We start from the raw sequence: 17,054 nt of genomic DNA, 5'->3' as shown, positions 1-17,054 counted from the left end.
CCTTCCCACCCTCCCTATCCCACCCCTCTAAGTCATCACCAATCATAGAACTGATCTCCCTGTGTTATGCAGAAGCTTCCCAATAGCTGTCTATTTTACATTTGGTAGTGGATATATGTCAGTGCTACTCTCTCACTTCCTCTCAGCTCCCCCTTCATTCCCCACCCTGTGTCCTCAAGTCTGTTCTCTACATCTGCATCTTTATTCTTGCCCTGTCACTGGGTTATCAGTACCATTTTTTTTAGATTCCATATATATGAGTTAGCATATGGTATTTGTTTTTCCCTTTCTGGCTTACTTCACTCTGTATGACAGTCTCTAGGTCCATCCACCTCACTACAAATAACTCAATTTCATTCCTTTTTTGGCTGAGCAATATTCCATTGTATATATGTGCCACATCTTCTTTATCCATTCACCTGCTGATGGGCATTTAGGTTGCTTCCATGTCCTGGCTATTGTAAATAGTGCTGCAATGAACATCATGGTACATGTTTCTTTTTGGATTATGGTTTTCTCAGGGTATATACCCAGTAGTGGGATTGCTGAGTCATATGGTAGTTCTATTTTTAGTTTTTTAAGGAACCTCCATACTGTTTTGGCTTGCTTTTTAAACTTAATATATTATTAAAATGAACACAATCAAATACGCAGTTTCCTTATATATTTGGTAGTATTCCTGAGCTCTCTGCCTTGTGAAATTGTTTACAACTGTGTATCTGTAGCAGCTCTACACTCATAACTATGTAGCAGAAACTGCTGGGTTTTCCACACATACTCAGTTGATTTAACCTCTCCTAAATGCCACTGCCTTTTTTTTTTCTTTTAAGCTGAGGTATAGTTGATTTACTATACTATATGTTTCAAGTGTCCAACATAGTGATTTACAATTTTTAAATATTATATTCCATTTATGGTTACTAGAAAATATTGGCTATATCCCATATGCTGTACAATATATCCTTGTAGCTTTACCTTTTTTTCTTGGCCATGATATGCGGCTTGTGGGATCTTATCTCCCTGACCAAGGATCCAACCTGTGCCCTCCTCGGTGGAAGGGCAGAGCCCTTACTGGACTGCCAGGAAAGTCCCCTTATTTATTTTATACATAGTAGTTTGTAGCTCTTAATCCCCTATCCCTATCTTCCCCCTCCCCGCTTCCGTCTCTCCACTGATAACTACTAGTTTGTTCTCTATAACTGTGAGTGTGTTTCTGTTCTGTTATAATCATTTGTTTATTTTTTAGATTCCACATATAAAGGATAACATACAGTATTTGTCTTTCCCTGTCTGACATTTCACTAAACATGATACCCTCCAGGTCTATACTTATTGTCCCAAATGGCAAAATTTTATCTTTTTTTTATGGTTGAGTAGTATTCTGTATGATATATGTGTGTATGCATATATAATATATATATATATCTCTCTCTCTCACACATCTTCATTAGCCATTCATCTGTTGATGGACAGTTTGCTTCCATATCCTGGCTATTGTAAATAATGCTGTTATGAACATAGGGGGTGCATGTATCTTTTTGCATTAGTGTTTTCATTTTCTTCAGATGTATACCCAGCTGTGGGATTGCTGGATCATATGGTAGTTCTATTTTTAGTTTTTTAGGAACCTCTATACTGTTTTCCATGGTGGCTGCACCAATGTACATTCCCACCAATGGTGTGGGAGGGTTCCCTTTTTCTCACATCCTCACCAACATCTGTTGTTTGTAGTCTTTTTTTTTTTTTTTAATTTATTTACTGGCTGCGTTGGGTCTTCATTGCTGCACACGGGCTTTCTCTAGTTGTGGCGAGCAGGGGCTACTCTTCACTGTGGTGCGCGGGCTCCTCATTATGGTGACTTCTCCTGTTGCAGAGCACAGGCTCTAGGCGTGTGGGCTTCAGCAGTTGTGGCACATGGGCTCAAGAGTTGTGGCTCACAGGCACTAGAGCGCAGGCTCAATAGTTGTGGTGCACGGGCTTAGTTGCTCCGCGGCGTGTGGCGTCTTCCTGGGGCAGGGATTGAACCCATGTCCCCTGGATTGGCAGGCAGATTCTTAACCACTGTGTCACCTAGGAAGTCCCCTGTAGCCTTTTTGATGATAGCCATTCTGACAGGTGGGAAGTAATATCTTATTGTGGTTTTGATTTGCATTTCTCTGATGATTAGTGATGTTGAGCATGCTTTCAACGTGCTTGATGGCCATCTGTATGTCTTCTTTGGAAAAATGTCTATTCAGGTCCTCTGCCCATGTTTTTAACTGTTTTTTGTTTGTTTGTTTCTTTTTGATATTGAGTTGTATGAACTGTTTAGATATTTTGGGCATTAACCCCTTATTGGTAAAATAATTTGCAAATGTTTTCTTCCATCCAGTAAGTTGTCTTTTCCTTTTGTTGAAAATCAACAGTCATAAGAAAAAGCTGTGCAAAAGCTTATTTATTATCTTTTTTAAAAAGAGTTGGCCAGGGCTTCCTAGGTGGTGCAGTGGTTAAGAATCCACCTGCCAATGCAGGGAACACAGGTTTAATCCCTGCTCCAGGAAGATCCCACATGCCGCGGAGCAACTAAGCCTGTGCACCACAACTATTGAGCCTGTGCTTTGGAGCCCATAAGCCACAACTACTGAGCCCACGTGCCGCAACTACTGAAGCCCACGTGTCTAGAGCCCGTGCTCCACAACAAAAGAAGCCATGGCAATGAGGCACCCATGCACCGCAAAGAAGAGTAGCCTCCGCTCACCACAACTAGAGGAAGCCCGTGTGCAGCAGCAAAGACCCAACACAGCCAATAAATAAATATAAATAAATAAGTAAATAAATAAATAAATATTTTTTAAAAAAAGAGTTGGCCATCTCTCTCTCTTTTTTTTACTATTTATTTGCTTATGCTGGGTCTTAGTTACGGCAGGGGGGCTTCTTAGTTGTGGTATGCAAACTCTTAGTTGTCACATGTATGTGGAATCTAGTTCCCTGACAAGGAATCGAACCCAGGTCCCCTGCATTGGAAACATGGAATCTTAACCACTGCACCATCAGGCAAGTCCTTGTGCAAGAGATTTTAAGTTCAATCAGGTCCCATTTGTTTATTTTGTTTTTATTTCCTTTGTAAAGGCCATTGTCTTTTTATCAGAAGGTGAATCTTGTTTGATCTAAACCGATTATGCTGATCTCATTTGTCTGGTCAAATTGTTAGTTTAATCATGGGCTTATATGAATTCTAGGTAATATGTGAAGGCAAGTCTGCTGAAAGTCTTCTGAAATTTTTCTGGCTTTTTAATTGTCTGCATGTAAAGTAAATAACTGCAACAGCCCTCTTGGGACCCAGAGTAGCAATAAGCAACATCAGTAATGAGAATTTTGGTCTCTGAATATCATTCCTCAGTAAAAGTAACCAAGACTCTTTGGAGAAATGGCCAATTCCAGACAAATGTGTAAAATGGGCCAGCTGTTCCTCCAAAAATGAACTGAGGGTGAGTTCAAAATTATCCGCACTCTGATTATATTAAAACCTCTATAAATTCTCCAGCCAGAGCGCAGATAATTTTGGACTCACCCTTGTATGTGACCAATGTTCTCCCAACAAAAGTACATAGGCACTAACTTGAAGGAGTTTCACTGTCCTAAGACAATATAACTTGAGCATTGAAAAAAGAATGTAATACATTAGCCGAACTAGTGTAAAAGTGTGCAAAAGTTAGTAACAGTACTTCAGGATTTTTTTATACCTGAACTGATCCGATTTATTTTATATTTACCTCCTTTTGGCTAAAATAATGATTTTCTCAAAGGTGTTTTTTTTAAAAATAAATTTATTAATTATTTATTGGCTGCTTTGGGTCTTCGCTGCTGCGCACAGGCTTTCTCTAGTTGTGTTGAGGAGGGGTTTCTCTTCATCCAGGTGCACAGGCTTCTCAGTGCGGTGGCTTCTCTTGTTGTGGAGCACAGGCTCTAGGCGCACGGGCTTCCGTAGATGTGGCTCATGGGCTCTAGAGCGCAGGCGCTGTAGTTGTGGCCCACGCGCTTAGTTGCTCCACAGCATGTGGGATCATCCCGGACCAGGGATCGAACCCATGTCCCCTGCATTGGCAGGTTGGTTCTTAACCACTGCATCATCAGGGAAGCCCTTAATGTATGTTCTTGGGCCCTAAACCCAGGGATTTTGAGTCTGTACACTTGTGATGATTCCCCTGAATCTGAATTAAAAAAAAAAAACTCCAAACACCATTTTGATTAGGATGGTATACTGGAGAAACATGATAGGATAGGCAAATGTGAACCATTGAAAGGCTTTGTGGAAATTTTCATTTTAGATTACACTCTCTGTAATATGGGGAAGGAATTGGAAGGGGCTGAGTCCAGATACAGAGATTTTAACGATTAGATATACCAGTATGGGCCTGGATGAGGAGCCATTGGGAAGCAGTGTAGAAGAATATCTGGGGCTTCGGAGTCAGGCAATTAAGGTTTGAATCTAGATTGACCATATACAACCAATACCAACTTTGACATGTTGCTTAAGCTCTTGGCTTCTTTTCCCTTACATTAAAATGGTTATAATGATTTCTTCCTCATATGAATATTTGGGAGAATATGAGAAAGCTTATTACACACTAGCTCCTCAATACTAGTAGCTAATATGGAAACCTGTTGATTGGTTTGGAATATATTAAAGAGATAGACTCAGCTAGTAACTATTTGTGCAGCAACATGGATGGACCTAGAGATTATCATACTAAGTGAAGTGAGTCTGAAAAAGAAAGATAAATACAATATGATATTACTTATATGTGGACTCATATGGTGGGTGAAGGAAAGGAAATATCCTAGGATAACCACCAGGCTTCTGGCTATAATAGTGTGGATTATAATGCCATGAGACAGCATAAATGTGAAATACTTTTTTTTTTTTTTTTTTAGGCACACGGGCTTAGTTGCTCCGTGGCATGTGGAATCTTCCGAGGGCAGGGCTCGAACCCGTGTCCCCTGCATTGGCAGGCGGATTCTTTACCACTGCGCCACCTAGGAAGTCCTGAAATACTTTTATAAGTATTTTCTTCCAAGTTGAAACTTGATTTTTCACAGTTCTTTTGGAAGATGCAAACAGCATAAGGAATGTCTAAGAGCCATCCATGGAATTAAGAATAATCATTCTTCTCTTATCCTGACAAAGACTGATATAGCAGATACTTAAGCCTTTTCTCTGTAGAGGGTTGAGTCTCAATAGAAAAAAGGAACCATTTTTATTAACTTAATGAGATAAAAATTGATCAGGGAATCCGTGGAAATTGGCACACTTGTGTTTTATGGTTCATGAGACAGCACTGAAGGAATCCACAGAGCCTTACACATTTTGGGAAAGGTTAAGTATGACTGTAGGTTTCAGTGGCTGAGGAGATCTAGGACCTGGGGGAGGCTAAGAATTAGGGAAAAGTTGCAGAATAGGAATTGCATGGCTAATCGGTGTAAAGTGCATTTACAATATTGTCTGATAATTTTCACTTTGACTATGGAAAACAAATGAAATTTACGTGGCACATTAACTATAGCTAAGTGGGTAAAACAGATTAGATTTAGATAAGCTGAGTACATGTGCACAAAACATAGAATGGGACAGGAGGAGCAAGAGGCACCTAATACTTTTATTTAGCCCAACACTAAATATCCTTATGTACCAGAGGCACCCAACATCCATAGCTCTTAAACTGGCCATCCATTGGTGACACCAGTTCCAACCACACTTATATTCTGCCCAAGTGCTGAAAATAAATTCCACAGCTGCTCAACAAGCTAAGGAGAGCTACATTTGTGGCCAGGAGTACCTGCCTTGAATGTCCCCAATACAGTAAGCCTGCATGATTGTGCCCAGCTACATTCTCGTCCTCCATCCTCAGTCATTGTCACCACATCATGCATCCGAAAGATGGGTCATGTGAACATTGCTACCCTTCCTATCCCTCTTGAGACTCTAAGGGCATTAGCCTGACCCATCTCCTGCCTTGCGCTTTGTGCTGCGTGAGTTTAACTCATCTGATAGGATTCTAGCATCTCATTTTGATCTGTGAAATTTTCTGTTCAAGTTTGCCTGGTAGTACTACTTTAAGGTAGAGCTACTTTGCATTAAAGTAATTTCCTAGGCATTTAACCTTTTAAAATTCTCAAGGACACTTTCTTCCAGGACCACAGGGTAGACATCAACCACCCAGGAACCGGGAACCCCTTAAGGACAAGCCTGCCACTAGCTGCTGCTTTTCAATCTGGTTTCACCTCAACCTCACACCGAGGAAATCTATTCAAATGCCTACATTTCGGTCTCTTCAGTCGAACTAACTTCCTGTGCCAGAAGCTTTTGTTGGCCCCAACTGCTTCTTTATTTAACAAATTCCCTTTATCTCCTACTTGAGGCAAAGCTCAGTGGGCCCCGGGAGGCATGCAATATTTACTAAGGGCCCTCCCCCCTTTCCTGCCTCGTCTGGCAGTTGTCTGCCTTTACATTTGGGTCTCAAGTCCTGGTGTTTCTCCCCCTGTAGACACCAAGTTTTCTGAATAGTAGGATTATTCAGAACAGGATGAAATTTGTCCTTTACCCTGAGAATTGGGTGCTTGAAATTCACTAAGCAAAGTCTATCCTCCTCCCACTTCTGGGCTTTGAATCCAGACTGTGGAATTCAGAAGACCCAGGCAAATTCAACTCAGTGTGCTTCTTTCTTCAGGCGCAAACTGAAATGGAGATGCAAGCTGAAAATCAACAGGTGAATATTAAAAGCTAAAATATAATAAAATGTGACATTGGAAGTAACATCCACCTCCTTTAGGGAGGAAGATGAAGAGAGCAGGATTTTCAAAAGGGATGTGAAAAGATGAGAGGCTGGCAGGTGACTTTATAATTTCCTTTTTGCCTTATCTCCTCTACTATATTCTTGGTAATCCCATGGCCAAAAGCAAGGATAAGTGAAAGGCTTTAAATTGCTACTGTTAATAGCAACATAATTTGTAATGGCAAATAGCCAAATCAGAAACAAAATAATACATTTGTAATATGTAATATACAGCAATTAGCATGAGTCAATACAACAATTAAATTCACTGATGTGAAAAGATATATATATATTTAGTTAGAAAAAGTGAGTTGCAGAACAAAATGCATGACACAATCATATTTGGATAGGAAAAATTTGAGTTGCAATTCTGTTTTCATATCATGTGTATGAATGAAAATGTCTGGAAAGACATCAAAGTTAACAGTGATGTTAAGGTGTTAAAGGTTAACTTTATGTAATTTTTTTTTAATGGAATGACAAAGTCACACTGAGATGTTAGGAAGAACCAAAAAACTTAATCTTTCCTTGGCTCAACTACCTGAATTTCACTGTTCTCTTCATTATCAGAAATGTTTTAATAGAGAATATTTGAGGAAGAAACCATCTCAACCTTGGCTAGTACATATAATGACAATAGGGAATCTTAAAGTTCTTGAATGTAGTTGTCAATTTTTAACATTTATCTAAATTATCTCAGATAGATCTCTGAATTTTGACAAGAGGCTGAAAAATGTAATGCCAAGTGGGGAAAAAAAAAAAGGCTTTCAGTAAAATTAACATATAAAAACCACCCATATTTTATATATTAAAACACCTATAGGAATATACTAAACTGTTAATAATGTTTACCAGGTTCACTTCATTATGCATTTCTCTATTGCTTAAATTAATTTTTAATACTAAGTTTAGTTTTGCAATCAAAAGGTCCAGTCTTTTAAAGAATTTTTAACGACTTTGATTCCTTGGTGGTTGTGGATTTTACTATCCTCTGCTTTAGGCTTTTTGCCTTTACTTGTATACCTACTGGGGATAGGAAATAGATGAGGCACTTCCCTAGTGGTCCGGTGGTTAAGATTTCACCTTCCAATGCAGGGGGTGCGGGTTCCATCCCTGGTTGGGGAGCTAGGACCCCACGTGTCTCGTGGCCAAGAAACCAACACATAAAACAGAAACAATATTGTAAAAAATTCAACAGACTTTAAAAATGGTCCCCCAAAAAAACCTTAAAAAAAGAAAATAGATTAATGGTATTTCCCTAAATGCTAATTTCTAAAAGCAAATAAAATGATCAGAACTCCATCTCCTTCTTTTCCATTTTTTTTCCTTTTTCTCCCTTCTCTTACTTGCCTTCTCTTTCTTCTTCAGTATCTAGCATGATGCTTTAAACATAATAGGTGCTCCTGTTCTGCCATTCTAGTAAATCTTCCTTCTTTCGCTGTTCCTTGCCTATTCCCAGTGTCTTAAAGCTGCACTTAATCCAAAGCAAAGACAAGGCTGTAAAAAATTGTAACATGGCACAGCTCAGAACTGGAGAGCTAACTTTGCAGTGTTCTGAATTCTATCACTTTATAGTAGCTATTTTCCCCCAAAGTTTCCAGGCTCTGGTTTATCATTTAGTTATTTCCTCAAATTTGTTGTCAATTCATCTTGTGAAGTTGTTTAGAGCCAAGAATTCTGTAAATATTAAAGTGACATATTATCTTAAAAAATAATCTACTTTAATCTCTTCTAAGAATTTTTCCTTCACTCATGCTAAAATATAAGTAAAAAGCCAGGTGGTAACAACAGTGATATTATCCTGATTTTTTTTTTTTAAAGTCACACTTAAATCTGCTTGAATTACAAGGCTGAAAAGTGCTGACTTACTGATGTCATGGAGTACAGTCAATGCTTTCTGTGTCCATTATCTATTCAGTTAACACAATGCTTGGCACAAAACTCACATGTCTGCCAGTCAAAAAGAATATTATGTTGAACTTAGTTCTTGGCAGAAATTAATTATCCCCAACTTCCTCTTTAGTTGAATGTCTAAACTCATGGGGTCTGATAGCACTATAGAGCAACACTGGAAAACTGGGGGCAGCCATGAGGGAAATGACTAAGAAAACTGCTCTCATTTTTCTCAGCATCTCTGCAGCTTGAAAGCTGGAGGTTTCCAGAGCAAGAAGGCAGAGTGGTGAATTAAAGGGCTCCCAATCAGATCAACTTGGGGCAAGCCAAGATGGGAAAAGGACGGTAAGAAAAGGATTAGTATCAGGCATAGCTCCTTCTAAGGTGAGAACATAGTTTACCTGATCAAAAGAAAAAAGTCTATTTCAAATTAGCCTTAGAATTTATATTGGTCTGTGATCCAATTTTTAAAAAAATGTTAAACATTAATAGATTCATATAGGAAAACAATACATTAAATGTGCTTTGGGGGAACCTCCCTGGTAGTCCAATGGTTAAGACTCCAAGCTTCCAATGCAGGGGGGGACGGATTTGATCCCTGGTCAGGGAACTAAGATCCCATATGCTACGTGAAAACACAAAAACTGCTTTGTAGCTGGTCTACACATTTAAACAGTGTCCAAAAAAATATAAAAGCTGATATTTAAAAATAAGCTTATCTGGGCACCTCCCTGGTGGTCCAGTGGCTCAGACTCCTGTGCTCCCAATGCAGGGAGCCCTGGTTTGATCCCTGGTGGTCAGGGAACTAGATCCCACATGCCACAACTAAGACCTGGCACAGCCAAAATAAATAATTAATTAATTAATAAATAAATAAATAAATAAATAAATAAATAAATAAATAAATAAAAAGCTTATTTCAATATAGCCCTTTCTGGCAGAAGTGCAGTCACAGAACCGTTCATATGTGAGTTACAGGGGCAGATTCCAATTAGTCTACCTTTTTTCCTCCTCCAACAGCTCTCCTCTACCATTAATTCACCATTATTTGCCTGGCCCCCAGCTGCCCTTCATTTAGCCTCTTTACAAACCTAAGAGCTCTTGTTTAATCACTTCTTTGCTCCAGATCTTCCAGATGTGGCACTCTTACATTTTTAAAATTGATTGATTGATTTGGCTGCATGGGATCTTCATTGCCACATGTGGGATCTTCAGTTGTGGCATGCAAGCACTTAGTTGGGGCCTGTGGGATCTAGATCCCTGACCAGGGATTGAACCTGGGCCCCCTGCATTGGGAGCGTGGAATCTTAGCCACTGGACCAACCAAGGAAGTCCCGTGGCACTTCTTTTAACTGGAAACAACCACAGATTTTACTGTTTCAACATTATACACACAAGGAGGAAATATGTTTGCTCAGATTTAAGATTCATTTCTTCCCCCCCGTATCAAGAAATATTCCCTTGTTTAGTCAGAGTTTTACTCATTGAATCACTGGGTGAAATCAGGGGAGAGACAGCTAAATGTAAAATGGATATTTTTTATTTATTTGTACTTATAAATGAACCAGCCAAACTGGTACTATTATGATGTGGCCAAATACAAAGCATCTTTCTACAAATACTAGAGTGATGAACAAATTAGGGGTTGTAGCAAAATAGCAAAAATGGCAGAGGAAGTCTGTAAAGCACATTGTAGCTTAACCCTTCACCTTAACACAGTAAAGCCTACCCATCCCAGAAAATATGAACAATCCTTTGTCACATAGCTTTGTATTTTTTAGGTTCTAGATCCTAAAGCTATCCAAAAAATAGTATTATAATCTAGTTATCTATAGCCAGACATCTTTTATCATGTTGTCCGTAGAAGCCCATGCTTCTGAAACCTCTTTGATTAGATTCCAATCATACCCCCCCCCAAACTGACACAAAAGGCATAATGAAAAGCAGCTTATCAAGTCAGAGAGATACATAATTCTAAAAGAAAAATTCTAGATAATACAGTCACTGCTCAAATTAAGACTGAATAATACAGCCATCGTTACAAATCTTCAGGCTGTATGTTCATAGAATAATTTGGGAATAAATCCATGATTTGCTGCTGGGAACTGAAATACTTAGCTGTTTGCTGTATTAGGGTATAGCTTTCCCCAGCATTTTCCAAGGTAGCCTCCAAATCACTGATCGGAGAATTTTGCTGAAACTGGATCTGGGGCTGCAGGAATTCCTCAACATAGTTGTTGAACTGATTGTTCCAAGTCTGGTTATTCCAGGCTTGAGGGCACAAGGTCTGACTGTTCCAGGGGTGGTTGCTCCAAGGCTGACTGTTCCAGCTCTGGTTGCTCCAATTTGGGTTATTCCAGGTCTGGTTACCCCACATGGGCAGGTTTGTGGAAGAGTTCACCAGGCATCCCTGGTGGTAGGAATAGAAGCCTGGGTATTCTGTAGTTGCTGGGCCCTTTTGAAAGAGAAGGATGGATTAACTGAAAAGGTACAAGTTCAGAATTGTCTGAGATTGGGATCACACGCTTCAGCAATGGATAAAACGAAAAAGTCCTTTTTAGGAAAGAGCAGAAAAATAAGTTTCCTGTTACCTGAGTCACACTGTTGTTATTCCTTGGCCAGTTGTTTTTCTGCCACCTCTTACATTTCATTCTCTGGTTCTGGAACCAGGTCTTAACCTGCAGAGGAAAGGTAACAGAAAAACATAAAATACTAGCAATGCAGTTGGACTAGGGATCAAAGAATATTAAACTCCCCCCCTACCCCCGACAGCTAGAACTGTCTCAACTCCTAGAGTTCTTTCTTAAATCTTGAATCTATAAGTGAACTTCAAGCCTCCAAAGTCAGTTAGCTGGCTGCCTTTTTATTTAACACTGCAAATCTGCTAACTTGGAAGTTTCACGTTTAAATGTCTACCCAGGGACTTCCCTGTTGGTCCAGTGGTTAAGACTGTATTCCCAATGCAGGGAACCTGGGTTTGATCCCTGGTCAGGGAACTATATCCTGCATGCCGCAACTAAGACCTGGCGCAGCCAAATAAATATTTTAAAAAAAGAAAAAAAAAACAGTATTAAATGTCTACCCATGCCATTAGTGACAGTTAAACATAATTTGTTTGTAATGAAAAGGCACCCCTCTGTAAATGAACATTTACATTTAATGTGATAATGGTATTTTAATTCAGAAATTATGAAACATACCACAAAACAGCTATTTAGAAAATATCAAGTTATATTGCAGCACAGAATAAACTAAAATTTCCAGATGGTTTATAAACTATGAGTAAGAAAATGAGATCACAGAAGTAGAATAAGATATATATAAAATAAGGTAATGGAATAGGACTTTCCAAGTATGGCACCAGTGATAGAAAAGCATTTGACTGAATAAAAGGGCCAATAAATATATGAAAAATGATTAACTTCATTAGTAGTCAAATGTATACAGATAAAAACCAAACATACAATTTTAATTTTAATGAGAACCAGTGTTGGCTAGGGACTTTTCTAACTCAGAAGATAGAGAAGTATTTCTTCCTTTTTTTAAAGGAAAATTGGAAACATTTTCGCAATTTTGGTTTGTGCAACAAGGAAAGTGTTTAAATAAATTATGACACATTGGGGGAGGGCAGTTGGGGAGGGCAGGACTGGGAGTTTGGGATTAGCAGATGTAAACTATTACATATAGAATGTATAAACAAGGTCCTACGTATAGCATGGGGAACTATATTCACTATCCTGTGATAAACCATAATGGAAAAGAATATAAAGAAGAGAATATAAAAAAAAAAATTGACACATTTACAATAGATATTTAGAGAAAAAAAGATGACCACAAAACACGTTACAAAAAGATTCCCTTTTCATACTAAAAATTAACTTATTTGTAGGGGTGCATAAACAGAGCACATAGAAATTAACCAACCATACCTGTTTGTAGCTAAGGTTGAGGATGTTGGAAAGTTCTTGCATCTGCTGGAGGCTGAGGTATTTCTGCCTCTGAAATCTGTCATTGAGCACACACAGCTGGGTCTGAGAGAACACGGTTCTGATCTTCTGTTTCTTGACCGGGACCTTCTCTTCCTTCTCTGTGCTCTTCTCGGCAGACGTGGGCTGTAGTTTTCCTCTGGGGCTTGTGGAAGAATCAGGACTGTCCTGAATAAGCACATCCATGGAGGAAGGAAGAGGAGAGACTGTTGGGAATAAAATGACACTTTTCTCTAAAACTTCAAATAATAAAAAGTTATTGTTTTCAAAGCACTAAAGTCCTCAGAGCTAGATAATAAGTAACAACTTTATTCTTAAGGGAGGCTGAACACTTTGTTAACCTTTGCAAAAATGCTGGTTTACATGTAATGGACATGGCTAATATCATGTATTGCTGGGGAGCAGAGGGGAACTCAAACCTCTTCTTCCTGCCAATCAAAGCTCAGGAGCCCACAACTTGACTGTTCTCAAAGGTCAGAACCATCATTTGACTCCCATCTTTGTGTCCCTCCATAACTTCCTTTATGTACCTTAATCATCACCTACTTAATTTTATTTTTTTGGCAGGGGGAGTGGTGGTGGTGAGGGATTGCCGCGTGGCTTGAGGGATCTCAGTTCCCTGACCAGGGATGGAACCCTGGCCACAGCAGTGAAAGCACTGAATCCTAATCACTAGACAACCAGGGAACTCCCACTTACTTAATTTTTAAAACAGATCATCCAGATTCTGGGGACAATATAAAATCAACAGTTTGCTGCCCAGTCCTAGTACCAGAAACTATCAGGAACTGGAAATGTGAATTCTGATAAGCTCCTGTTTCAACCCAGACTTTGCTTTCATTAGCTCTGTGATCTCATCTCCAAAATTATTCCGCCCTCATGGAGTTTTTGGTTTGTTTTGGCAATTGGGCCAAGCTAATCATAGGTTTGGTTTGGTTTGTTTTTTTTTTAAAACTGAAGTATAGTTGCTGTACAACATTATATAAATACAGGTGTACAACATAGTGATTTATAATTTTTAAAGGTTATACTCCATTTATAGTTATTATAAAATATGTTATTCACCCCGTGTTGTGCAATATATCTCGTGGACTTTCTTTATTGATTTAAACGAGGTAACAAAAATTTATAAACAACAAAACGAGTTAACAGATAAAAATTGTCTAGCACAGGGCCTGGCGTATATTGACTTTGTAACTAACATTTTATTCCCTATATTACTTAATTTATTTGCACAGACCCAGTGCTTAACTCCAATTAGACCCCAACCATGGAATAAACGGACCGGCTTTAAAAGGCAAAAAACTCACAATTTCACAGGTAGATCTAAGAAGGTCCTCAACTGATGACTACAAGTGGAGCGTGTCTTAAAAACTGTCTATACATAGGCCTCTTCAGTGGAATCCATCTTGGCTAACAGATGTGCATGCACACGTGGGAAAATCCAAGGTCCAAATATGGACCTTGAACCAGGCAAATCAGAATGATTCGTCAAGGGAAACAGGGAAGAAATGCCCCATAAAAGTGATTCAAACAGCCACAAGGGCAAGACTCTCTGAGCCTGCCCGTGTGTCTATCCACACGTATTCTGCTCCTTTTTTTTGCCTACTGAATACTTACTTTTTTCACTAAAAAAAAAAATTATCTATGCAAACTTGCACTTGGCTTGCTAGGAGGACATGTCCACTTGCTTATCCCCAAGCTATTTCTCTCACAATCCAGCACTGTATTTTCAACATTTGAAATTATAAAAGGACATTTAAACAAAATTTAGGAAAATGTGATAACATTAAAATCCAACACTCAAATACAGCAGTTATTTTGTTTGCTTATTCCTTTCTCCACAACGTATTTCTATGGTTGTAATCATAAATGTAAACAGTATTTAAGCTGTTTTATGCCATAAATGTTAAAGGTAGCATTCCTGGGTAAAGGCTCGCTTACCTTTGTATTTCTAACTACTGCCAAATTGATTTCCAAAAAAGATGGTGCCGGCTTTACAATATCCCGAGCACCCTTCACACCCGCAATTAGCAACTAAAAGTCTAAATATTAGAGTATAGATTTCGAAGCCAAACTGGATTTCAAATCTGAGCTCTTGCCACTCTGGCCGTCACAGCATAGTAAACCTTCTGGAATAATCCACTATAAAATGGGGTGAACACTTCCTCCGGATTTAGGAGACAGAGCACAGCAGGTGCTCATAAACTCAGCTGTCCACACATCCGAAGGTTAGGAGAAGAGCCAACCTCTACTATAGTAGAGAGGTAAAACATTTCCAAAAGGTGCGTTTCATTATAATCAGCGATGCCATTTCTGGCGCGCCTCGTATAGACCAAAAAGGTGATGCTCGCTTGCCCCAAGCGGTGATGTTACGACTTCTGGCGTAGTGTTAACACTTACTGTTACTGTGCGCCCTGCACGACGTTAAGATTTACACATCAGTTTATCACATCACATTTACGTTTCCACAGCGCCTACGCACGGAAGCACTCAAATACCCCGTGTACAGTTGAACTGTTGAATCCCGTGCCCCTCGCCTCTCCGTCCATAGCTCCTGACGCCTGGGACATCGGGAAAGGGCATGACCCCATCAAGTTACAGTTGAAAAAGAGGTGTCGAGAGGATTAATAGATAATGACACCTGCTTATATGGGCTCAAAAGGGAAACAGATGACTCTTTTCCTCTTTCCTTCTTTCTCTTTCCCTGAAAGAACTTAGCTCTCAAGGATTCAGAATTTTCTTACCCGTCTCCGTGTCGAGGGCCTCAGCAGGTGACATTTGCAAAGATGCATAATTTTCTTCAGGTCCATAAATCTCAGGCATTGGTGAAGATTTGCTAGAATCAGATGCTTCGTGGCCAAGCAGGCTTTGGGGACAAGCTGGGTCCACACTCATGTTGTTGAAGGAGAGGGGAAAAACAAAAACCAAATAGCTAGATGGTAGGAAAAGTCTAGGCTTCAGAATCTAAGTAGAAGAACTCAGAGAAAGGTGAAGATCTCCAGGTATAAAAGTATTTAAAAAGATGGGATGGAGCGAGTCACCTGTGCTATAACAGGAGCCAACCAGCCCAATCTAGGAAAATGAGAAACAATTTGGAGCCTCTAGACTTATAAGCAAGGCTCAGCCATACTTAGACCCGCCCCTCCTGGTAGCCCCACGCCCACACACGCCCTTGCGAATTCCCAGTTAATCCCGTCTGCCAACCTCACCAAGGCCATTGTAATGCAAAAGAAAGCTGCTGAGTAACCTAGACTGGGTGGGGAACTGGAAAACAGGGACCTCGAAACCTGGAAACAAACCCAATGAATGAATACGTCTAGGTTCATCATAGAAGTATTGAATACTTCTGTGTTCACTCTGTTTCCACCTTTTAAAAGTCAAAGATGCACCTCCAATTCCTGGGGCCCACCTAAGGTGATTGAAACACCCACTAGAAGCATTAGTTCTCTTGACTTGAGACCACTTAGGGTCTCAAAATCAGGCTAGTTATGGCAGAAACTTTAACTAGCTCCATTTTCCTCTTTGATTCACTCTAAGGTCACAATAAAATACATATTGAATGTTAAGGCATCGGTTAATGTTAAAAAATTGTACTTGTTTTCAACTCCCACCTAACTTCTTTCTTGTTTTTCAGCTTTCAGAAAAACAAGCAAGTCCTTTCAGTAGGACAAAAGCCAGGGGAAAGGACCTGGGGACCTAGGGCCCTGGGTGCCCAGTTAGTCATTATACACAAACCATTACTATGGAGGATTTTAAATTGGTTTTTATAGAGATGTTACTGGGTAGAATTTTGTCTCATCCACTTTAATAAGTCTCAGTTTCCTTACTTATAAATCGGGGCAAAAGTACCCTCTCTATGTTGTTGTAAGAATCAAGAAAAATAAAGCACTCATAACATTTGACATGTCAGTGATCTACAAATGAAGCTGTTAATAGAAATTCTTTCAGGATCCTATGCCCATAACCTCTAAGTTTGAAAATACCTTTTTGTTGTGATTTTTGTTTTAATCCAATGAACATGAAATCTAATATCATGTAAAAGAATGAAAGCACCACCTTCTTATTTTACCTAGGACATTACTAGATATAAAATAATCAAATTCATTGACCTGTAAACCAACCCAATTGAAAACAAGGAGAAAAAAAAGAACATTCTCTAGGCAGTTGATATTCTTGTAGTGGACTTGCCAGAGCAAATGAGATAGGTTCTTTTTAGAACCAAATGTTTGCCCGCCTGTCTGTTCCTCCCTCCCAAGCAGTCATCTTGTATTTTTTTCCCCTCTAGCTCTTTCTTTAATTAGCTTTTCCTTCTCTGGCCTGGCAATCCTGTCAGGTCCTTCAACTCCACTCCATCCTCATT

General features: G+C 39.4%; 1 protein-coding gene across 2 annotated transcripts; it reads right to left on the bottom strand.

The window, feature by feature from the left end:
• Window positions 1-10,739: 10,739 nt before the first annotated feature.
• Window positions 10,740-15,698, bottom strand: NANOG (Nanog homeobox). Of its 2 annotated transcripts, none has more exons than XM_057702659.1 (4): window positions 15,439-15,698; window positions 12,635-12,897; window positions 11,297-11,383; window positions 10,740-11,160 (listed from the first exon to the last, which is right to left on the bottom strand). In XM_057702659.1, the coding sequence occupies exons 1-4, from the start codon at window positions 15,587-15,589 to the stop codon at window positions 10,744-10,746; spliced, it is 918 nt and encodes a 305-aa protein (XP_057558642.1). In that variant the 5' UTR covers window positions 15,590-15,698; the 3' UTR covers window positions 10,740-10,743. The 2 variants fall into 2 exon arrangements, with proteins under 2 accessions (XP_057558642.1, XP_057558643.1); XM_057702660.1 differs by having other exon boundaries at window positions 10,744-11,115; window positions 15,439-15,589.
• Window positions 15,699-17,054: the final 1,356 nt, after the last annotated feature.

This window comes from Hippopotamus amphibius, chromosome 12 (genome assembly GCF_030028045.1).
Source record: "Hippopotamus amphibius kiboko isolate mHipAmp2 chromosome 12, mHipAmp2.hap2, whole genome shotgun sequence".
Taxonomy (NCBI): domain Eukaryota; kingdom Metazoa; phylum Chordata; class Mammalia; order Artiodactyla; family Hippopotamidae; genus Hippopotamus; species Hippopotamus amphibius.
Note: the sequence above shows the minus strand (reverse complement) of the source record. Positions and strands in the feature narration are given on the sequence as shown.